Genomic DNA, 25,118 nt, shown 5'->3' on the forward strand with positions numbered 1-25,118 from the left:
GTCGTCTGATCTCTCGAAATGCTAGTTTAATCCTCTGGAAGCTACTGCCCGTCATTCGTCTAGCATCGTGCTGCGATTCGTAAGGAAATTCTAGGATTACAGACTGCGAGCAAATCCAGAGGCGAGAAAGAAAAAGAATTTCTCAAACTGTCGTGACCGTGTATTATTTTTGTCGCCGGTATTTCAAGCTGTCCAACGTAAATCATCTTCGCCTCTGATGTTTTCCCAAAATTTCGCATCTAACTCGAGAAGCTACCGATAATAATCAAAAGGAAAAACAGCTCACTACGGGGAAAGTTGGTGACGAGTGAGTAAGAAAGTTCGTGATAAACGCGTCCCTCCAGCCTCTGATCGCCTATGTATTATTCCATAGAAACTCCGGCGTTAAAGTTCCGAAGAAACATTGCTAACACTTAGCAAATTCGTCGATAAAATATAGCGAGACGGGCGTGAATAATTAAGCCATGACCTCATGCCAGGAATTGTCAGGGAGGATCCGGCGTGGCGCGTCTTTTTTTAGCAACCTATCAAATCGCAATCTGGCTTTCTCGAGGCCTCGTTAGTAGAAAACCGGCTAGTAACTCGGATAGAGGGAACTTAGTTCTCCTTAGTGGGCCGCCATAAACCAGTCGCCCGTTATGCGAGTACACGTTGCGCCGTATACCGTTAGTATACAGAATAGTGGTAGCACAAGCAGTCGGCCAGGTAGTGCGAGTATTATGCCCACGTCTCTCGTATAATACCCAAAAGCAATCTTCGTCGGAGAGGTCACCGAGACAAAGACCAAAGATGGCCCGTCGCGATATTCCGCCGCCAGCTTTGCACCGTCCACGCCATTATATCCTACTCCCGGATGGCGAATCTCCGATTTCTGTCCAGGGAAACCGTTGTTAACCCCCTGAATATCGTCCAACCCCTTTGACATCTTCCTTATTGTCTTCCTTATAATCGACCGCTTTCTTCTCTCCACAGAGGGAACGTCTTAAGAAAGTGGAATCTGCTCCGTATATCTGCTGTCTTATACACGCTGTCTCCTATGCCTTTGTATTACGTAGATCAATCAGTAAGTAAGTTTTCTCCGTTCTCCAACTTCTGCTTTTAAAAGAGCAATATATTCGCCATTGTATCCATTGCTGGTCAGAAATATTAGGACATTTAGAGAAAAATAAGGCAGACCCTAACGAATCGTTGGGAAATTATAAAAATCTCGTTTAAAGCCTTCGAATTCGTATTATGTTCGGTGCAGCGAAAATCTCGCCAATTATATACAGTGTCCCAGCAATCGCGATACGGATTACAATATTTCGATACGACAGTGGCTGGAAATCACTCGTACATGAATAACGAAGCAGAGGATGCGACGTTAGAATGGTGCCGGGAAATCGGATGCAAATTCATTGAAGACGCAATTCATAAATTAGTTGCTCGTTACGGCGAACGCTTGCAGAGACTAACAAGGAACCGTGTTACGAAGACGTAATTAAATGTAAGTTCACGCGATCAATAAAACTATTTTTTCAAGAGTCAGAGTCTCTAATAATTTCACCACAGATTTATCGCGACACTTTGAAATTACCGCCGCTAGGCAGAGAAAAGTTTCTCCGCTCAATTGGTGAGATAACAAGACTGGATAATTCTCGGCTACGTTAAGAGGAAGAAAATTATTGCGAGGAATTGGTGAGAGGCGGCCCGAAGGAATTTATGCGGAAACTAATGAAAAATAGAAGTACGACCAACCAGAAAAAGAGAAAACAGAAGCGTTAATCTGAGAATTGCTGTGTCAGAGACGCGGCCCGTTGCTGCATCGAAATGAGTTTTTAAATTAAATTTTCAAACATTGCCCGCTACGTTGTTCGCCTTCCGAGGAGCTTTAATTAAATGACACGGGCCGTGCTGCAGTTGCCGATACTGCGCTTGCTTTTTCCACGCTTCCTCTTCGCGTCTTTTTGTGCGTAGCGCGCGGTAGTTCGAACAACAGTTGGTCCCAAAAAAAGGCGGATGAACGATGGTTTACAACGGAACACGTCGAAAGACACAACGAAGCGATCGAGAAGCGAACAACGATGGTTGGAACTCGTCAAACGAAACGAATTTGGCATAATAATTTATATGCGTGATAAACGAATCGAGGATAGTAATAGCCTTCACGAAAATTGAAGACGAAATCGTCCTTTGAAGACCTTGTTACAAACCTATTTTATCAGAGCTTATTACATGTGTATGTAATTTTAAGCTTGTTTCTTTCTTACACTAGCGAAATCTGTTAATCTGTTAATTATTATCGACGATAACAATAATAACATGTAATAACAATAGTACCAATTATTATCAAAACTAACTGCAGCCACGAGTTGCCTGGACACATTCGAACGAGAACACGGAGAAACGGAATGGCATTGCCGATGAAAGTGTATTTAGACGATAAAAAATGGTACACTTTTCTGAGTGCAAAAATTCAACCTGTCGCCGTTCTTCGATGACGCGTACCACGTCAGAAATAAAAAGTAGAAACGGTGGCGATTAAACAGTTTGTCTGTGACAGGGATCGAACCTGTCGTGTCAACTCTTTAAAAATATCTCGAACGTCGTTTTAGTCGAGTATAATTCGACAAAATATCTGTGTGGAGGACACTCCACGTTTTCGATGCGTCGCTCGATGAGTGGTGCTCATAAACGTTCAACACGGAGATTGATATTCATCGAGAGTTCTTGAAAATGTATTAAGTTCGTCGAACGTTAATCCGAGGCTAACCAAACTATCGTTTAGAAAAACATCTGGTAAATTTAAACAGCGTGCATTTAGGCTTCTAGTTGCACAGAAACTATAGATCTAGAACAAAGACATTAGAATCGTTCGAATGACTTAATTAGACGAATCTATTTCTTGAGTGGAACGAATGCAAGCACAGCTGCGAACATTGCATGTTTTTCTGAATTTCGAATGTTCCAACGAAAAGGAAAAGATACTGATTTTTCGTAATCGCATAGCGAAATAGAATATTCTGAATCACGTTCCATACAAACAAACGACCACGCAAATATACCACATGTTCGGAAATATGTTAAATACTTATCATAAAATATTATGACGCGATCAAATTGACTTTTATAAGATATAACGAAGAGACTGGCGTTTATAATTACCATATCTCGTAAAGTTATTCTTTTACTTGGTCTTTATCTTCGAATACTTAAAATCCTAAATTGATAGGACGACTTCTGATATTAATATAACCAGCAACATTTGAATTGCAATCACATGTAATACGGTAGAACCTCGCTTACAAACAAAATTTTAATTACTGTCACTGAATTAAACGAACTCCTGCCGATAGAATTCATTTATATGAATATTAACTCGTACGAAGAACAAATCACAATTACCGAAAAGGATATTAATACGTATCGGAGTTACATGAACTATTTATCTAAATGGTAAATGGAGATCAACTGTACCAAATGTAGTAAACAGTAAAATATATTACTGTGTTTTTTAAAATGTAATATGGATAAATTGTAGTTTGGTGATTTCAAAAACGGCAATAAATGTCATAATTGTCAATTCGTACACTTTGATCAAATTGAAATATACCGTTACGAACCGGCAAAAATGTCGCAATGCCGACGAACGATAGTGTACGTACTCGGAACATGTGATCTATAAAGCGTCTGTGTCGGTACGGTAGCGGAAAAAGAGTAAGAAGGAGAAGCGTATCGTCGAACTATAATGAGCGGTGTTCACTGAATTGGCTACTAGATTTATTTTCGGGCCGCTTTTATTATAAAGGTCAAGCGAATTCGCTCACGGCGAATCGGCGAATCTCTCGTTCGTGTTTTCTCGAACCGCTGCTCCGCCTCCTATAAATGTTGCATGAGTGTCCAAAGCAACTGGCATTAATAATTTAAGTCTCACGACGAAAGGAACGCGGACGCGCTCGTTTGGAACGTCGCGAGCACCGTGAATGAAGCTTCTCCGGTTCGTTGGACCATCCAGAGAGTTCAGTTTCCCCTCGGTTCTCGCGATTTTAGTCCGACAAATTATGTCATCCCTCTTTGTGAAACGCCCTTTCTCTCCTCTCAGTTCTGTGAACGCGCGTTAAAATAAATTTCCGCGACCCTTCGCGATACCTGGCCTCCGTTTCGTATTCCGAACGGCGCGCATGCAAATGGGCCCGATTCATTTGGGGTAATCCGCGGAACTCCAGCGGTCGAAATAAAATCGTTCCCTGACGCGATCGTGCGTAGACCTGACAATTTTCGAGGACGAGCAGCGTCTCGCGATTAGATAACGGTACGAAACGGAAATTCTAACGCGTGGAGAACGAAACACGCGCAAAACAGTTTCAAACTTTAATCTCGAGATCGATCGCGATGTTATCGTTTGATTTTCGCTTAGAATGAAATTCGAAATGAAACGCGCTCCTAACTTTCTCGCGTTTGAATCGCAGCTCGCGGTATGAAGCTGTTGTTTCGATGAAGCCACGCGTAGAGCGCTAGTCTAAACGTCCGTGCCGGCAAAATACGTTTCGCAGTTTGGAGTCTCGGCCGGGTTGTTTGTACGACGTCGGTCACTGAAATAATATTGACATAGTACTGGCGAGTGGACAGAGACTTCCTTGTGGTTCGTAGTCGAGATAAGTTAATCTCTATCATAGTCTGGAGCGGTTCGCGAACGCATGGCAAACAAGCGGTGTTATCGCGGCGCGGCTCCTACGTCACCCGATAAACCAGACTGCGCCATTTCGCTCTAAAAACCTAAATCTGCGAGCGAATAGTTCACGTGGCCCGTTACATCTGCAGTTTGCTCGCGGAATGGCGGCGTCGCGCGAATCGATAACGCCGTTTCCCATTTTTCCGCCTACAAAAAGAATTTATAGCTCTATCCGTGAACGTCTGTTCGTGCGTTTTCGACGATCGAAACTGGCAAATCGCTCGTTTCAGCCTAGTCAGATTAGTCACGTAGCTGGAACGAGAGGTGACAGCAAATGGCACCGGCAATGGTAGGTAGGTACGCGCCCATCGATCCAATGAATTTAGCAAATCGAGTAGTCGAACTGTCGTCTACTACCATCATCGACGTGCGTGACATTTCGTCTTCCGCGTTGTTCGAACACGGTTTCGTGTACAGTCCAGGGTCCGCCAGGAGCCCGTGAAATGAAAATTACGAGGGGACAAGAGAGTGGACCGATGCTGCAATAAAATACGAGAGGGCTATAATCACGATTGGTGCAAGATACCTCTAGTCTGGTCGCGACTCCTCCGAGTGTGAACACGCGCGCACACATCGCCAAAACTTTTTCTCCTTCTTTCTCTTGGCTCCCCTCTATCGGCCTCCTCCGATATACCCCCCTTCGAACCAAGCAGATTTCTTTCCTCTCTCGTTTTCATTCTATACGCTTCCTCCTTCCTCTTCCTCCCCTGCGGAGAGGAACTTTTTGTCTTGGCCAGGTTTCGTGCCACCGCTGCACAACCGAGCCGCTGCATTTCCGTCATGCACGCTTCGTGAATCCCGTCGAAACAGCGTGATTTCCTTGGGCCTCTTTTTCCCCTCCCCTGGGCCGTGCACTCCATCGTCGAGAGGAGAAGGCATTGACTCCTACCGAGTGGATCACGAAACCGAAGGAAGGAACCACGATCTAGAAGTCGTTGCATCTGCCCTCCGGTTGCTTTTATTGCATCCAACACGGCCTCCGCGATTCGTTCCTCTTTCTTTCCAACGGACTATCGCGTTGCGTCAGACATTAAGGGAGCGATCGTTCCTTTTTTATCCGGGTGACAATTGCGCGCAATACACGGCACCGGCGAATTCCCTCGCTCGTCTAATTTGGCTCGCAAGTACGCTTTAATCCGTTGGTCTCCTACACGACGAGAGGCGAGAGGCGAGAAAACAAGGGAAGAGTACAAAAGGCGAGAAGAAAAGGCCCGCACCGGGTAGATCAGCGAAATCCCGAACGGCGAATCATAATTTCCTCGAAATTGCGCGACGAGATAAGCGAATCGTATACGCGGATACTTATCGCGAATCCCCTGTAAAAAGGAAAAAAGAAGAGGAGAAAAAGGAAATTCCTCATTTCTCGACATCGGCGCTGGCATCAGTGGAACCGGCAGCAACAGCAGCAACATCACCGGCATTACCAGCCCTCGTCCTTTCCCCGTATCTCTTTTGTATTCCTCCCTCCTCTCTTTCGTCTATCCGTCTTCTTCTTTCGTTATCCGGGCCGACTCGTTCTATCGTGACTCTCATCCCTCCGCTGAACCGAGCAAAGAAGTTGTCTCTCGGTTCCCAAGTCGAGTTATGCCTACACGAGAGGGAACAACTACCGCGAAATAACCGACTATCCGAAAGAGCCGACGGTAAATAACTATAATTTCTTTTGGACCCGGCTACATTCGGGGGTTGAGTAGGTTGGCCAACAACACACGTACGACGATAGAAGGACGAGCAAGAGGAGGGAAGGGAAGGGGGGTCGAAGAAGTGGCTCTCTCTTCGCGCGGCGAACCAACGAACGGTCAGAAGAAGAGGAGGAAGAAACGCGAGGAAGAACGGGCCAAAGAAGACAGAGAGGAAAAAGCGAAGGGAGGTGAGGAGATGGAAAGAAAAGAGAGAGAGGAGAAGGAAACGACGGAGGCGAAGAAGAGCGGTTAGGTCCGCGAGGCTGACCAGAAGAACCAGAGAGGTGGAGGGGATGAAAGCGGGCCCAACTGAGTGCAACGACCCCTTCTGTTAGGTCAGCTACCCCACGGACGAAGCAACGCGAGTGTGGACCGGACGAACGGACAGACGGACGGGTGGTCGGCCGGACATACGGATGGACAGATGTACAGACGAATGGACAGTCGGATGGACGAACTTGGAGAATCGTGTAATCGCGCGACCGGAGTAACCGCGATGCGTTTCTTCGCGGCCCTCGCGAATTGTTTCCGATTTCCAACCACACTCGGTTCGATGAACCGACCGTTCCAAACTCTCTTCTGTGCCATTAATATCGTTAATCGTACAGAGTGTTAGAAACAAGGGTCTCTGACTCTTAACCATCGTTGTAATTTATCGTAGTCACCGATAATCTTCACGTTTTCACGATTTACGAGTATTACGTATTGCTCAAGTTTCGCTACTTTGCGAAACGCTTTGTGTATAGACGAATTCTCGCATATTAGATCCGGCTGTCTTAGAGTAGAGAAGTTGACAGTTATAAAAATATATTTCTGCAAAATATTTCCATATTTTTCATGCTTCCATCAAAGATTCGGGATTCGGGGCAAACGGTTGGCGAACACGAGGGCAACTTGTTATCGAGTTACGGATTTCTCGAATCTATGCTTCGAGACTGAAATGAAATTTTCGCATGTAAGTGGAACAAAGAGCTCGCCGAGAATCCTACTTCCCGATATACTTATTGGTTTCTGCTCGACAGAAGTCGAAGGGACGAAACTATAATATTGGGAACAATAGTGGGATCTATCAAGAGTAGGAAACACGGAATACAGAGTCGCAATGCGAGAGAAACGCGGTTGCGACACGATCCAGGGATCGATAGCCTCGTATTTACCTACGTTTCGTCAGCTGCGATCTCGAGCTGCGGTCTGACCACGTCGATAGTCGCGACTCAAACTACTTTCGTTGTTAGGTCGAACTGCTTTGGAAGCGAAACGAGTCGCATCGTTTAAGATCGTAACACACTTGCATAGGATGTATTTTAATTGCGATGACAGAACAATGGGCAAAGTGTATAGAATTTTGACAGGGCCCGCATAACTTTCTTCGTGAATCATGACGACCGGACCGTTCGAATATAAGCGCGTGCCTTGAAAGATGCAAGGCCACGTGGCACTTTCGTCCTAACAATGCGCGGACAAGTATGTCGCATGTTTTAACGAAATAACAAATAAAATAAGTCGACAAAAATTCCAACGTCGCGATGCAACATTCGCATAAACATGAGTAACAAAGTGTTCCGTGCCTACGTATTGCTACCAGACGTAATCTTTCTGCAGGTATGTCTTATGCCACTTGATTCGCAAAATTACGACGCAATGGTTTCACCCATCGCGTACTAAGTAATAGAGAAATAACTTCAAGCGTTGTATTTAGAAATAAATTGGTCAAAAAGCTATTATACCGTGTCTGATTAAACATCTACCCGACTCGAATCATTTTCTTTGAAATGCATCGTCAAGACGTTTAAGAAATGAATCCTTTGTTCCATGTGGAACATTTGTTCTTAACTTATCCATGTATAAAAATGTGCCTCTTCCTTCTACGTGATATCTTTTATGTAACTAAAAAGTTCGTCTCATAAATAAAAGAAAAAATGAACGCTTCCAACGACGCATCTGCAAATGGATTTAAAGGTGGCGAATAAAACTGGCTGCAATATTAGCCCATTGGCGAAATACCCGCTCCTTCGAACGTGACTCTTGATGCGCGATATACGCCACGTTAAATCCTTTTAATACGAACGTGGCCGCGCGCTGCGCCCATGTAAACAGGTGTACGGAACGGCGGCAGCTCGAGCGGGTTGCATCCTTCCGAAAGAGAGCAGCGCAACGTGCACGGCAACGTGCACGCCAATTTGCACAGCTCTACCTTGTACATCGTTCCAGCTTGCGCAGGACGAGTAATCACGAGAGCTGCATCCTTCGCGAGATGCGCGCGTACATCGATCTACGTTGCATTCTCTCGCGCATTATCTATAAGCTTCGCTATAAAGACACAGTTGGCAATTATCGATCGCGAGAATACAGCGAAGAAAAAGTTCGTTACGTAACGAGTTTCCATAGGATAACCGAGCGTGGCTCGGCATTTCGCATTAAACGTAACCTGCACGGTGCGTCACGCGTCGTGGCCTTTGCAACCTCCTGTCACGCTTTGTCGAGTTTATCGAGCCGGTTGATACCAATCGGCTCGTTACAGCGCGAAAATCGATTAGCCACGATCAGCGGGGATCTGTTGCTTTTTCGTCTTGTCTCTCCCCTGTGTCTTCTTTCTCGTTATGTCTTCCCGTGTCTGGCTACGCAAAAAAGTCCGACCCGCGGAGAAATTTGCGAGGCTACCTCCGTGAATTTCGAGATCCCCAACAACGCGTGCCTGCGTAAGATGGAAAGCACGAGACTGGTCGATCGTCTCGACGATCGTTGTCGGAGTCCGAAACGTAGAACGATACTCTGTCGGCGTAAAATTGTAAAATAACGCAGCTCCGAACGTAGGACGAAGAGCGCGATGCTACCGTGCCGGTCGTGATCAACGTGCTGTGCAGTTGCAACGAGAAGCAGCTATGAAGAGAAAGGAAGTGGGGGCACCGATGGCAAGGCGCCAGATAAGAGAACTCGCCGGATGAAAAAGTTATAAATAAGCGTTGCGTTCGACGACGTGTTCGTAGCTAATGCAAATACACAGCCGTGCTTCTTCTGACAGTGATCGCAGCCGTCATTTTCGTTCCTTTATTTATCCTGCAGGATAACAAAATTCTGACTCGCGTTTGGCAATCCGATTCACCGATTCGATGTAATTCGCCCCACAATTGCAGATTCAACGTTCTTCCAACTAAACGATCTTGCCCATCTCGCGAGCGAGGCAAACGGATTTGAAAAACTCGCGCACCGATGCGTCGAGCGCGATGCTGCAGCTTTATTTTTGGGAGAGTTTATATCGTGCTGCAGGATTTTAATAATAGGCGGCGGTCTATGGGCGGGGTCGAGACGAAATAGTGCTGGCCGTTGTAACGCGAGCGCGTTCCTTGCTCGAAATAGTAGGCAACCGTGTAGATCCGCGAACCACGGCCATCCATGGCGTTATCAAACATCAAACATATGTTTGCAATCTACGGTACGGCGATAATGAAAACAGTTCCAACGCAGCGTGGAAAGTTTTCGGCCAGCTACAAGTTTTGACGCGCGCCTACGTTCTAACTTCGTTTCTGGTATTGAAAGACTGTCGCGTCGGTAGGGCCTAAGTAGAACCGGACGTATAAAAATTTTACGAGCAACGCCTATTGTCCTCCACGCGAAATACCATGGAGAACGCTGATCGACGTTTCATTACGAGCCACGCGAATCTCCACGACTTGCCGAAAAATACCACAAAAAGAGAAATTCCACAAAATCTTGGGAAGCAGTGGGAAAGAATAATAAAAGCGGAGGAGCACGGCTTATTCGCAAACGGAAATAACTTTCCCGTATTCGATCCAAAAACAGTTCCTTCGAATTTTATTTCCGTCTCGCAGAATCGTTTGCCTATCAATCGCGACGGTTCCCGTGCTCCTTGCTCCGTCCGGACGGGACGATCTGCTAACCAAATATTTTTCGAGCATCGTACAAACACAAATACGTCTATGGCACATAGCATATGTATGCAGACTTTAAGAATGTGCAACGAAAGGATACTAGATAGAATCACGAGGAAACTTGATCCTGAAGGGAAATTGATCGCTGCGTTGCGATCTGTATCAATCGGAATGAAGAGAAATTGGGACGCTTTAGGCCGTGAGCAACCGATTAAAGTCTAAGGCAATTGCAACGGTGGCCGGAGGTCGATTGCCAGTCGGCTGTGCGTAGTCGAGCGTCGAAGTCGAAGGCGATACCAAAGTCAGGAGCGAAGCTGAAGCCGAAAACCAAAGGCAGGGAGGCAGAGAGTCGAAGCTGGAGCCGGAGTTGCAGCCGAAGACGAAGTCGCCTAGCAGGGGCTAAGCTGGTAGGCCTGGCAAGGGGGTGAAGCGGAGTCGAAGGGGGCAAGAAACTGTCGGTGGGCGGCGTGGCATCGGGCGACGGCGACTGCCAGGGCTCCCGAGGGGCGAGAGGAGGCCACCAATGACGGCAGTATAGGGGCAATGGAGGGCAACGCACCCAGTCAGCCTTGGCATGAATTGAGTCTAGCAATGCGAAAGTAAGGTTAGCAGGCGCATTAGCGCCGCGTCCAGCTAGTTCTCCCCGCTTGCAGCCAAGTGCATCTCTCCGGAGTGCCGGCCCGTCCGCTTATTTTACCGTGGTAGGATTTTATCTCGACCCCGGACCCCCGAATCACCGCGTTCTTGGGCCGTGCGGACGAATTAACCGAGGGTTCCAACGTTGTCGATGCCGTCCAGCCGGTGGAAAAAAGAATCGCGAAAAGAAATTTGTCTGGATAGGCAATTTCGACAGTTGAGAAATATCCCTCTATCCACCCGTTTCTCGCGGGTCTGACAGAGAAACGAGTCGCTGCTACTACGTTGGCATGTAGCACACCGCGACCGTAAAACCACAAAACCCGAAGCTCGGACTGGCAGGAGTTTTCCAAAGGAGCTTATCGATCCGTCGATCGGATTTAATTTCGTCCGAGTTTACGCCTTCCATCGATGTGAATCGACGCGAAGAAGGATATCTTGCGCGATAGCCTAGCTTCCTCTGAAGCGAGTCCCTGTCGCGTGGAATTAAACTAGTGCACGAGAAAGATAGGATTAATCGACATTTTCGCACCACCGCGTGTCGTCGATGAAGAGACAGATGCTCGCGTTTTCGTAAAACATTCGCGTGACTCCACCACGGAAGCGAACCTGGTAGCGGAAATAATTACCCTTATTTATCTTACAGTTACTCATACAGGCAGTCCCCGTAACAATGTACCATATTCCCCCGAAATTTGGCCGAAAATTACAAAGCCAACAGCGAAAACCGTAGTTCCTTTTAAAGATGGATTAAAATTTCGTTTGGAGAAATGGTAACAACTTTTCTGTCGATCTTGCACTATAGGTAGACCTTGAGTAATCGCCACAAACGCGTTGCAACGGAGCCGATAAACCGTTCGCTAAATCTTGCGACATCTTTGCCTCGCACTAGGACATAAATTATTCATGCTCGTAAAAATCTCAACCTTGCGATTCTTGGTGAAATCCGTGGCGGCAATAACGAACCGGACGTACCATAAATTTCCACGAAAATACCTTGACGTTCTTACGTGAACACGGGTCATGGAAATTCGATTGGATAGGAAAAGATTAAATCTGTTGCGAAGTAAAATTCGCTAGAGAGAGGGCCGAAGAGATCGTGCGAAGCTGCATAGCCAAGCTGGTGCAGCCGATGCAGGCGATCGTGTCGGAAAAAGAGCTAGAGGCATGCAGGAGTAGAAACGGGAGGGTGGCGGGGCAGAGAGGTAAAGGAACGGAGAGGTGGTGGAACGGAGAAAGAGGAAACCGGAGAGAGATAAGAGCAGATAAACAGAGACGGACGAATAGCGACGCAAATGAACGCTGGAGAGGAAGCGAGACGGCGTGAATGCAAGTCGAACGAGGAACGAAGTGCAACGTCCGGTAGTGGGGGAGCTAGTTGACGATGGTGGGGACGGCGCGCCGCTTTTGAAAAAACCGCAAAGCTTTAAGAAGGCGCGCGGTACCCCCCACCCTCGAGTACTACGCGAGCAACTAGCGGCAGACATAGACAAGCCTCGCGCTTACTATTACTGGAAAATAGTTGGATCGAAGTGGTCGAGGATCGTGCTGGAAAATCCTCCAAGAAATCGATCCATCGGTGAAAGTGTTCTGCGCGCAGCCGAGGTCGGCCGGTTTTAACGGAAGAACGTTTTCCGATTCGTCGATCGTTCCGTGAAAGATGAGATTACATCCGCTCGGCCACGATCGCCGTCGGAAAAACGAACAACGAAACGAACGACGATGCACGCATCGTCGAAACTCTTCGATGGAAAATCCAGAGGGAAAAAGCACTCTACGTTCGATAGAAAACCGCGCGAGGAACGTGGCAATCGAAAATCGGGCAACACTTTGTTAAACGAAATTTTGGAGATCGTCGGACGTCGTTCGTCGTCCAAGTGCTGTGTCGTCGATTGGAAAATTCGTTTCGCTCTGGATTATTTTCCGCCAATTCCTACGCGACGCTATTTTCGCCGACAATTTTTCCCATCGACACACAGACGAGATCGAAACGAGGCAGAAACCGAGAGTACCGAGAGGCAGAAACACTTTGTCCACTGAGCTTGATCAAAAGTGGCGACTGAGAACGCTACGTCCTCGACGATGTTGACGCGGACCCATCCTTGATAATCCTCGATGTGCTGCCACGAACGAAGGGACTTCGTAGAAATCCAATTACCAGCTTTGGAATTGGGCACGCACCATTGTCACCCCGAAAACGTCACGAAACTCAACCCCGCCGATGTCCAGTCCGCAAGAAGGAAATTAAATTTTCCGTATCTTCGTGGTTCTGCTCGATCTTCGCAACTTATCGTCGCGAGGAGACTGCCTCTGGCAAAGAAACGAGAAATTGTGTTTCGATGATGAAGTGCGCGACGGTGGATATCGTGGACGATTTACCGCCACGATTAAAACGCGAGAATATTTCCCAATCGAGATAGTATTTTTTCCAGTCATTTGGTAACGCGAAATTTATTAGATTCGCGGCCCAAGTAGAGAGATTTATCGCTCGGTTGTGCACGTGGCAATCGTTTAACGACGTTGCATAATTTATATCGGCAGTTTTGCCTTCGTATTATAATTTTAGGGGTTGAAGAGAAGGGCGGGCGCGTTCGATTGACGGGTAATTTATTACGTGACCCAACTTCCTGGTCACGGTGTTCTCGAAGATCGAGTGTTCAGAAATTGCTTTTTCGCGTCGTTGTAGTGAAAACGAATTTCTCCCTTCTTAACGAAACTTCTCCTTTTTATATTCCAAGTTCTTTCGCTCTTACAAAGGCCAATGGTCTCTTATAATACGCAAACTTCGTTATTCTGTGCAAAGTTCAACGTTGAATTTTAAGATGTCCAAGCACAGGTGATTCGAATAAACTTCCCTATATTTGCCGGAGCAAGAGTTGGTCAGAAGACGCCTCTACCTCAACTATAGCCTTATTCGACTTTCTTCTTACATGTAGAGGCCGTGCCTCGCGTAGCTCACCGTAAAAGGTCGTTTACTTCCCCCCATATGGAACCTTTTAAAACCTGTCCGCGTTATTCGATCACGATCATCGCGCTCTATACGGTCGATATTCCTCGAAGCGATGAGACGTTAGTGACATATTCGAGCTTTGATGATTCTCTCGAGCCGAAAGCTTGCGGGCTGAGCTTTGTAAACTCGACGATTGTAAAATTATTCAACGGCCTGTGTCGGTTCACCGCGCGATCCGCAATTGCATTTAGACAGGTGGCCACGTTATGACATGCCGAGCCTGTAAACCGCTTACCCTGGGTGGCGATACGCTCTCGGAGCACGTGGAAAATTGGATCGGGATCGTACGTATGCAGGCATTGTTAACATAACTTGCACGTGTGTCACGCGCCCTGTGTATGTTGGGCGCGTCTCTCGCACGTACGCTTGTTCAAAGGTACCGTCGGAGTCAGGGTTTTCGCGCATAACTAGCTCGAGTTTCCATAGACGCTTTCCTCAAAGCGAAGAATACTCTGTCTCTTGAAAGCTCGATAGTGTTTTCTCGCCGATATTATTTGGATTGTTATTTCTGGTACTATCGACGTTTCGATAGAGAACGACGTTGCATTTCCATGTTTTCACGTTTCTTTCGTCCTTTGTATTTTTCCTTGAAATTCAATTCACCGGAATAGCGTTTCAAAAATCAACACTCCAATTTGATCGTACACACGAGAAATCGTCTCGCGTCGAGCACACTGCGATAAACGAGTCAAAGGTTTCGAAACCCTGGCTCGGTATTCTTTCGCTGGAATTCTTCACCTGAGGAACCATGTCTTCGCATCATTTGCGAGATTAAAGTGCAGTTTCAAGCACCTACCATGGCGGGCCGAGCCTGGGCCTGTGCCGTGCACGTCCGACAGATCTAATCTTTTATCGTGGCACGTCCCGAAATCTCGGTAATCGCACCGATTCTGCCGACACCCCACCGTGCCTACAAACCAGCTAACCACGTTTCTTCGTCCTTAGGATCGCGAGTGCGAGTGCGTGAAATTTTATTGATTAGTTAGCCAAGTGATACGAAAAGTCCCGAAGATAAGAAATAATAAAGAGTATCTTTCTATTTGGTGCGCGAATAGTTGCGCAAATAGTTCGACGAATTGCAGTTAAAAGTGTGGTGAAATGTGAGTGAAGGAGTGAAACGTGTATTACGAATGAAAGAAACGCGCTTCAAAGGGGTTACATAAAAAAATAAGAGAAATCGAGTTTGCCACATAGGTGAAAAATATAGTATGTTCATGTAGGACGTTCGCATTCTGCGCGAATCTACTGTATTGCCATTTATCGCCTGAAACATGGACAGAGGTAAGGCACTACCGTCAAATAAGGAGTATACGATGAAAAATAGAACGAGCAGCTATGAACGAAACTGCGTCATTGATTAGAGGACAGTTGGTAGCTTCGTAACAGCGTAGAAATACAATTTAACCAGTCAGATAACATCTTCTATTTTCTTTAGGGAGCGTTTGCCCGTCCAAAATTGCGAATTAATGTTGCAAGGGTTAAAGAAGTAGGTCGAACGAGAAAGAAAGAGGGATGGCTGTGATTAAACTATCAAACGGGGCCGTAATAGCCTTCATACGTCAAACGAGATATTGGCTGACACGCTTAGGTAGACACATTGTCCTAAGATGATGCGAATCTTCCCGATCTACCGTGAGTCCGTGGAATCGACTATGTAACTACGTTAATGCGAGTATAAATTCACCGCGGTGATCCTTTAAAACGACCCCGGCAATCCCGTAATACCTTTCCTAGGGAATAGAGTAAGATAAGGTTATTTGTGACGGTAGAATATTTGGATCAAATTTACCTTGTAATTTATCAAACTCGATTCAATTACGAACAAGTTTGAAGCGAAAAACGTGACAAGCCACATTTTCCGTCTTTTATAGAAGAGCAACTTTGAAATTCAATAGGTTTATACGTGTCGCATCAGAATTATCTTTCCATTTAAATATAATGGAATTAACATACGACATAATATCTCGCCATATACAAATTCAATTACATTATGCCAACTTTTACATTTTACTTTTTTCAACATGTCGAAGTTTAGCTCACTGAAATAATCCTACTTTATTCCACTCCATTTCCTTTGAATCTGACGCAGCAACCTCTCATTCAGAATTACTCGAAATCGTATTTTCAGTTTGAAACAAACTTTTGAGAATAGCTTTTTTAAAAGCCGTCCGACGTAGAAGCAACGTTAACGATCGAAAGGCGAAAAGTCGAGAGATTTGTCCGTAAATGGGAGTATCGCGTAATCGATTCTGGTTAGAACGATGCTCGAATTTCCTGCATGCAAATCGAATGCAAGCCTGAGCCGTACGTGCCAGACGAGGATGCCCACGTTGCTTTCGACCTGCCAGACCAACTGACACATTGGAGAAATCAGTGCACCGTAGACTGTAAATCCGGCGTCTATCCAGCGACAGATCGTGGTTGCATCGATAACTATTCATAGCCTCAAGTTTCTCCTAGCGATTGTGATCACTACGTAGTAAACTGACTCGGATTACGGGACGTTTCTAATTGTTCGTACGCTAGCGTGAATAGGCACAGAAATAATTAGATTCTGTATCTTCCGTCAGCAGAGGGTACGTCAGTTTTATCTGAAATAAACCGACGAAGCAAACAAACAAATTGACTATGAAATATTTGTACGCGAAGAACAAGCGCTTAATTGCTATGATATTCCTGAGCCTAATGTATCGCACGATCTATGTTGCAAGGCCATAAATAATAGAGCGCGCGGAAGATAACGCCAGCATGTAACGAAAGCCGTGCTTAGATCCGCATTTAATGAGTATTTATCGGTATTAAAACGATTACACGGATTACCAAGCTGCATGGTTCACGAGCAATTATACGTTTTGTCGTAACGATCGAAATCCGACGATAAAGGCCGAATGAATTAACGAAACGACGAAGCATGTTCGGCAGGGTGAGCTCGAAATATAAGGTTAATATAAATAAGTCGATAATGGTAAATCTACAAGAAGTATTACTCGTAATCTGGTCTAACGTCGTATAATTTGGCTTCGAATTACGAAAAAGTCAGGATAGATAATGAGAGTGCAAGCTGGCTACTTAGTAACTCGAGCATTAGAGAATGATGCACGGCATAGAAAGGAGTGCGGTGAGTGCGCGTCGCCATCTGGCATGCATTGTACGCGTTTCTGTGGATAATCACGGGCCGCGGTGTACTTTGTGCAAAAGCGTCGTTTCCATTCTTGAATGCCGCTCGTTACGGATTTGCGGTCGCAGCCTCGTTTTCTTCAGCGACTCGTTTGGTCCGCGAGCACACGGCACAACTCCGGTCACGATAATATTTTCGGTAGGAACGCGATGCGGTTTATTCCCCGTTTCCCTCTTAGAGAGCTTAGAAAGAGGTAAATTTCGATCGTTTAGCGAACGCCAAGACCGAGAGCAAATATTGGCACGGGCCACCGACAAAGAGATTTCGACTTAAAGATCAGAAAAATCGCGGCCAACTGCGAGCGACGCCAATGCAGCGGGTGCCCTTATGCCCTACGGGTTTCTGCTGGGCGGGCAAACGGTGGCAAAAGGGGCGGACAAAGTGCTTCACAGCCGGTGAACTTTTGTGGTCCGCCGCGGCCACGTAAGAATCGAGGACGATGTCTTTTCGTTTCGCGTTTCGTTTAAAAATGCTTGGGGGAACCACGTTCTTCCACTGCGAGATGCTTCTTTCATGATTTTCCGACAACTCTTCTCCGACCTCGTTTCCGATCGATCCGATATTTTTCCTACTAAATGTGCTTAAAAAAAAGTCTTTTAAAACTTAGATAAAAATAATAAATGTATTTTTGTTGATATTCTAGTTTCCATGCTAGTCGACAGCTGCAGAAGTGAATATTTTGATATATTTATATAGTTGCGAAGACTTGTCAAATCTAAAGATACAACATCTTTTAGAAATAGCTCATTCTTCGAGCGTACATGTTTCATAAGGCAATGCTACGAACGATCATTAAAATATTCATATCCTTTTTTGGTGCAGCATTTCGCATACCCAAGAACGAAGTAATTTTATTTTCTCGAAAACCAACCCTCGTCGTTTAAACTAGACACCTTTTAGTCAAGAAGCCCTCCTCTTTTTCCTTTAGTTGCCCGCGGCGTCGTTTTCGTTGTCCGATCTGGTGTGCTCGTAAAGCGAGGGGAAGAACACCGACGTTGCGAAAAAAGCGAGCGTTGAGCGGGCAATTTCCCATTTCAGCTGGAGCGCCACATTTTCCTTGACCCCGACTACGTAATGTCGTACGTCCATTTACGTCCCGTACAGCGATTCGCATGAAAAACCAAGTATTCCTGCCTCTCGTTAGATTCTCGAGTCCCTTTTTCTAACACCTGCATACGTTCTTTAAACGCTAGCTCTCTATCTCTCTGTTCGTAGAAATTGCACCGCGACAAGATGCTACGTACAATCCCAGTGAACTTGTCGAAGAGAGTAAGTCGACCGAAAAGTTTCAGAAACTTCGTTCCTATTTCTACGCGATCGTTATACAATAAACAAACAGACGATGTGTTCTCGCGTGTCTTCCGTTGGTAATCTCGATGGGCCAGAAAAAGGAAAAATCTTTGAACTAGATCGAGCACAACGTTGCAAAAAACGAAGTGTCGCTTTACGTTCCGGTTGGCGAGCGGCGCGCGATTAAACGATACCGAGCAGGAGAGAAGCGAGCTCGAGGTAAGCGAAACACACACCGACAGGAAAGGTGGTTCTCTCGCGCAACTCATCTAAGCACGGTGACTGTTATCGAGCACGCGTGAAATTAAAATCAGGTCACTGCCGCTGACTGCCACCAGAACGACCGCTCTCGGTATTTTCAGCCCGACTTGAACGATCCTGCTTTATATACGTGTGTGATCGCTTACACTGGTCGGGAGCGGTGCACCGTGTCACCGAACGGTCGATAAAATTAATGGATAGCACTACGTATCGTAGACGAACGCTTTTTCGTGACGGTCCATCGAACAAACTATTTGAGTCAGCGCCAGTCTCCATATTTTGTTTCTCGATATATTATTTGTCGATGTTGAAACAGAATAAAGCTGAAATCGAACTCATTGATTTCCACCTTTCTAATGACGTTTCCTTCGAGAACTGGGTCAATGAAATTTCACGCAAAACAACTTTTGAAACATTTCTCTGTAAGAAACGTTTACGTATAAGGTTAAACGTCACCGCTGAAACTAGTCCGTATATCAAACGCTCTTTCAAATCCATGCTTTTAGTTGCGAAGCTCCCTGGAAAATAAAAATTCCCTTTAAACTTTCCAGGCCAATAATTTCATGAAAACAGGATTCCGAAGTGTGTATGACGGAGTCGAGATTTCATTTCACAAACTGCGGAACTGCATCCGGTAAAGGGGTTGCGTTTCAAGCGTCGTTGTGAACCTTGAAAAATGCCATTCGTGGCCTCCATCTCATCCCTACAAAGTACGCATAAGCGTTCTAATTACCCGCCAACTATGTTTCGTAATTGATACTCGCGGTTTGAAAAATCTACAACCTATAAACCCAATATTTTGCAATAATGTACGTATATTTAATATGAAAATCAAATAAGAAGGCAAACATTGAAAATATAAAATAGATCGACGGTATATTGAATCTTGAAATTGCCCCTCTCTAAAAGATGCGATCCTATGTTCTCAACAATGGTTCATAATGATTTTTCAACCTCGTTTAACGAAGTTTTTCAAAGTCGCGAGTCGTCTGGTGGAAAAAATCCATAAACGGATCATTCAGTGATATAAATGTTTGAAACTGCGGAAGAAGATAAGCGGAGGCGTCGCAGACATGAAAAGTCATCGTAAAGGGCGGGACGGTTGATCGTAAAGTTGAAACGAGCCGGGTGTTCAACGACGCGCGAGGCCTGTGCCTGCGAGTCATTTGACCCACATTGTTCCGACTTAAAGTCGATGTAGGGACCAGCGTATGTTTGCAATAGCCGCAGAGCGGCTACAGCAACGAAGCATCGTGTTCACCGTTAAAAACCGAATGCAAACCGCAACGACGCGACACGAAGCGACGCGACGTAGCGTAGAACCGTCCGTAGATTTCGGTTCTGATCGTGCGCCGTTTTTGCATATTCGATCGATGTCCGATAGGAACTCGTTGCATTCCGAACGAACGGAGCTTGTGTCAGCTGCAGTCGATAAATGGTGGCGCGTTTGTCTCCTCCGCTTTCCACGTTTCTGGACTATGCTCGTCACCAATGCACTCTTAACGCCGCGTTGCTTTCAAATTTCCAATCGATGTATCTCCTTGTCGATTCGTTCACGTTCAACTTCACGATCCATGAACTTTGACACAGATCGATAAATATTAGGTGTCCTCTCCTCGCATTTCAGAACGCACCAACCGGACGAAGTTTACGCACATTTCTTATCGCGATCTCAACGTTAATTGATCGACGCAACGAATGTGTACGCGGGTTCACGAAAATATTCGAACGCTTGTGGAAACTTGTTCCGGATACACTATACGTGTCACGCGAAACATTTCGACACGAACCCGAAGAAGTACATAGAAGTTAAGATATTTATTGGAAACATACGTATACTTCATAAAAATTACAATGTTCTTTAAGCAGTTAATTATATCGATTAATATTTTAATATTTTAATGAGATCATTTGTATCGCTAATTACATGTTTAACCATTCGCAAGTCTTCATGAAGTGTATATTCGCGATACATATCCTTTAACTTCTGTGTACATTTTCGGATTGATTTCAAATTTAATCAACGTGACCGTGACAAATAGCCGTCTCTCGTTATAATGTTAATGAAATTTCAAAATGTTTGATAAAACACGTAATACGGGAATAGAAGGTTTCTACGAGTGTTCGAATGCTTCGACGCGCCACTGTACGAGGGCCAACGATCTGATCGACGCCTGAGCAATGAAAACCGAACGAGCAAAGTGGCTGCAACGAGCGGGCAGAGTTGGGCGCTAACTTTCGATTGGATTTGAAAGCCGGCCAAGTTGAAACCGACTTTCCAAATTCAAGCGGAAAATGTTCGCCAAACAAGGAGATACGCGAACGAATTCGCGGCGGGATTTATCGAGGGCCATTTAAAATATCACGATCCGCGTAAACGGGAAGAAATCGGCTTTTAAAACAGCGAGATTTCGTTTTTAAGAGGGATTTACTTTGGCCAAAAGGACCGAATGCTTTCTCCGGGGGCGAGTGTTTTCTTAGAGATACCAGGCCGCAAGCTAAATCGGAGATAATTACGTGGCCGTGCAAACTTTGAGCATAATCGTAACGCTTCATTCTCGCCCAACTTCGCGTGCGTTTATCTGGAATATAATAGCCAGAAACCGGAAGGGATTCGAGCTCACCCCGCGAACATTTCTTCGAACGTTTTCGTTTGCTGATTAATGGAGTAACCGGGGCGAAAAATGAGATTTCGCGTCGACAAAAATTCGCGTTGTTTCCGATACGAGCCAAAAAAAAAAAAAAAAAGATAAAGATATTCCTCTGAATGCCGTTGATGCCGCATAATGGGAAAGCAATGTACGCTGCGTTGTTGTACGTGTCACGTCCACTCGCCGGGCAACCAATTCAAGGGAAAGTCCATTATATTTTTTCCTCCCATTCGCTCGCTACGAGCCGACACCCCCATCGTTATTTTCAAGCTGAAGTATTTGTTAAACCGTCGCGTGAACTCGTCAGTTTCATCGTGTTTTTGTTAAGGTTTGACGGATTGATTCGCGTCAACTATCGATCGATAAGGAAAGATATAACGCAACAATGTAGAGATTGAAGCAAGCTGTAAAATATCGTACCACGATTAGGATATGAATGTCATAATTTAAATGTTATCACACGCCATGAAATTAATATAATATATCGTTAATATAATATAACAAGTTAATACGAACGACATAATATATTAATATGATAAAAGGACAATTTTAAAGTCCGGTATCATATGAAAACTCTCAATCAATGTTATATCTAAATTCTGCGTCGTCTCATCGTATTTTTAAAGCGTTAAAGATCACGTACATCGCATTATCTTTTAAATTTGCCTGCATAAAGTTATTGTAACTTGGTTCTATTGTTGAAGCTCGTCAAGAAAAATGAGCCTAAAGTCAGGAGACAGGTTGGACCGAGATCAGCAGCAACTGGAGCGTGAGAATTCCGTTTTCCACGCTCGAGAACGTGGCTTGGTTTTCTAGCGGGTCGAACACGTTTTATTTATTCACCGAGCGCTGTCAAAATTAGCATCGTGCGCTACCAAATTATCGACGGAGGATCGATTTCCGAACGCGTCAGGGACACTTCTCGGCCGAGCCAGGTGTGTTCACTGACCTAAACCCTGACGATCCCTTGAAAATTGTACGGAACGAAGCTGGTGAACGCGAAGCGACCGGTAAACGCATGCATCTAGATAGCGGCACGTAATATACTCACGTCCTGGGCAGACAGAATCCTCGTGGCAGACTGAATGGTCGTGCTTCCCGAGTGGGGTCGATGATGCAAGGATTCGGCGGTATTGTCTCGAGAGTACACACTCCTATACCAGGGCAATCCACTTGAGCTGTCTCGTCTGTTTCGATATTTCCTCCACACGTGCCTGTGAAACAGAACAAAACCTCGTCCTTCTCTCAGAATACTCGTTCCCTATTCGTCAGGCTCAACTATGCTTATTCGTGTTTCCTTCATTAAGAGGCAAAACTTTGAATGTGACTACCAGTTCCACTTTCACACGCTTTGAAAACTGACAGAGATCTTTCCATTTTCTGGAGAACATTGCCATTTGGTTAGTAAATACGGTCCTCAAACTAAATTTAACTTTTAGTTTGCGATTATTAGACTGTGGATGTTTATGCGTTTAAACGAGCAGGGAATACATATAATACGAAAAACGTAGGAAAAATAGAAAGTGTATTACTCGTCGAGATAATTACTTGGTGAAAAGAAATCGCTATTTCATTTTGTTTCTTCAATTTTGCTCGTAAAATTATAAAGTATAAAAACCTGCAGTCTAGTAATTAGCACTTGGAATAGGAATTTGGAAGCCATACCGTATTCATGGCGCTTCAGAAGTACAAGAAACGTACGTTTGAACTTTTATGTTGCAGAAAAAGAACAAAAATATGTACAACTTTCCATAATAGAGTTGATTCAATTTATATGCGAGCGTTTCTATTTACACGCTCGCTACTATATGAAATGTCTTTTGTTCGAAGTTTAAATCTGTCAGGTTAATATCACGCATTAAATTTTAACCATGTCAAAGAAAAAATCTTTTATAAATAACGCGTACCTTTAAATTTATGATGAAAGTCTCAATCTTAATTACTGAATAGTGAATCTTCACGAATAATATTCGTCTGAATTTCTTATAATATGAATTTAAATTCGGAAAAATTATCATTAAAGTCTATGGAAATGTAAATTTAGCGTGAAGAATTAAAAATATCTCCTATTCCATGAAAAACAATTTATTAATGTACGAGCACGAACTACTTTAAAAGATATTGCTACGCTAAGAGATTGTAATACCTTCATTTCAGGATATTCCAAATTATTTAGTCATTTCATAGATTTATAAAAGCAATTTTATGTATATAAAGCGTCAGGGACCTTACTTTTGCTCAACCAGACAATAATTTAAATTGATATGTATTGAAGAGGGAATTGATTCCTGTAATTCAATGTATTTAATGGAATTTCTCGAGCTCAATGTTGTCATTTTATTTCAGATAAAGCAGAGCACATTTTTTCATAAAATAGAGAATAAACTAAAAAAAAAATACAATCGCCAGTCAGTAATTGAATTCCCGGTAAAACATCAACTAAAATCAAAGTGTAAATCCAAAAAACAATATAGTAAAAAGAGCTTCGAGTGCAAAGGGTTGCGGTCAAATATTTTTAAAAGGGCATTGTTTCGACCGTATTAAATTAAAATAAATTTAAAAAAAAATCAGAATCACGCAAAAATCAATTGACCTAATATTTGCGAAAGGTTCAGTTAAAAAAAAGAAACGAAACGATCAGAGAATTTTCGAGTAGCAATGGACGTATCTTCGCGAATAACGTATGAACTACGTGGTGCAACGAAAAAGTTACAATACTTAGCAATGAAACAGCCCTTTCGAACAGTTCGACGACTTTCGATGAATCAGTGATAAACATTGATTTTAATTAGTAATCATTTTCCCGCGTTTGAACCGCATTCGTACGTTTTAGTCCCTCTGGTTTATTTGCATAGAACGTAATGGCAATTATTTCGACAGGAAATCTCGGAATCGTGCCATTATAGTATAATACAATTTCCATTGAAACAAGACCTGGTTGCACGAGCTTCGAAAATAATTTGAATACATCTACGAGCAGTTGAACAACTGTCGAATAAATTGTTCTCGTTCTACTGAATAGACCGGGCATAATCCTCCGCTCGTGGTCGTAATTTCAGCAATAACGCAGGATTATTGTTTCCTCCCTTGGCTACGACAAAAATTTGCGAGTTCCTGCACCCAGACAGATCCGTGAAATCGGTTTTTATTGCAAGGATGGCGTTAACACAGTCACGACGTAGGCCGGAGTTAATTTTTCGGGATCAAGAGATCCGGTGAAACTAGCGCTATTCTATTCGCGTATAGTCTACGCGACGATTCCACCGAGAGCGGAGTGAAATATTATCAGCTAAAACGCTGAAAGTCCACGTTGACAATACAATCTCTTACGCGGAGTATTTTAAAAAGTTGGGACCAAGCTCGAGGAACGTATCTTTTCGCGGTTTATGTTACCTCGATGGAAACGATAGCCTTCGTTGACTTTGCCCGAACGTTATCGCCGACGCATTGTAAATCGGGTGCAAGAATCGCGTGGGCTTAGATGTCGATACATCGTAAGGGATTAGAGATTACGTGGCAGCCAAGGCGACAATCGATCAGCCCGTGAATTTCCTACGGAGGTAGGTGTGATAGTAGCAATGGTTCGACAGTGATCGAGTCGCGTGTGACGCGCACATCGGCTTTGTCTTTAATTGCCCCATTAATCAACGTGGAGGCTTTCGCTTTCGCGGTATAGCCACGAGCAGAGTCGTCTTGTTCGCAGTTATAACGCGACTGACGCTGTACCGTTAACTTATTCGCTGACTTAACGGTTTTTCTGTGCTGCTCTTTGTGCGGTTAGATGCGGATCTCGCCTCTGTCCCTTAACG

General features: G+C 44.6%; 1 protein-coding gene across 5 annotated transcripts in view; it reads right to left on the bottom strand.

Moving 5' to 3' along the window:
- Positions 1–25,118, bottom strand: part of LOC117216625 — a 70,169-nt gene that overhangs the window by 26,144 nt on the left and 18,907 nt on the right. For all 5 annotated transcript variants that reach the window (XM_033463497.1, XM_033463496.1, XM_033463495.1 and 2 more), the window contains one exon: positions 22,361–22,523. In XM_033463497.1, the coding sequence (XP_033319388.1) occupies positions 22,361–22,523 (163 nt within the window). The remainder of the gene's footprint in view (positions 1–22,360; positions 22,524–25,118) is intronic.

Source organism: Bombus bifarius, unplaced genomic scaffold (assembly GCF_011952205.1).
Source record: "Bombus bifarius isolate JDL3187 unplaced genomic scaffold, Bbif_JDL3187 scf7180000010271, whole genome shotgun sequence".
In the NCBI taxonomy this organism is placed as follows: domain Eukaryota; kingdom Metazoa; phylum Arthropoda; class Insecta; order Hymenoptera; family Apidae; genus Bombus; species Bombus bifarius.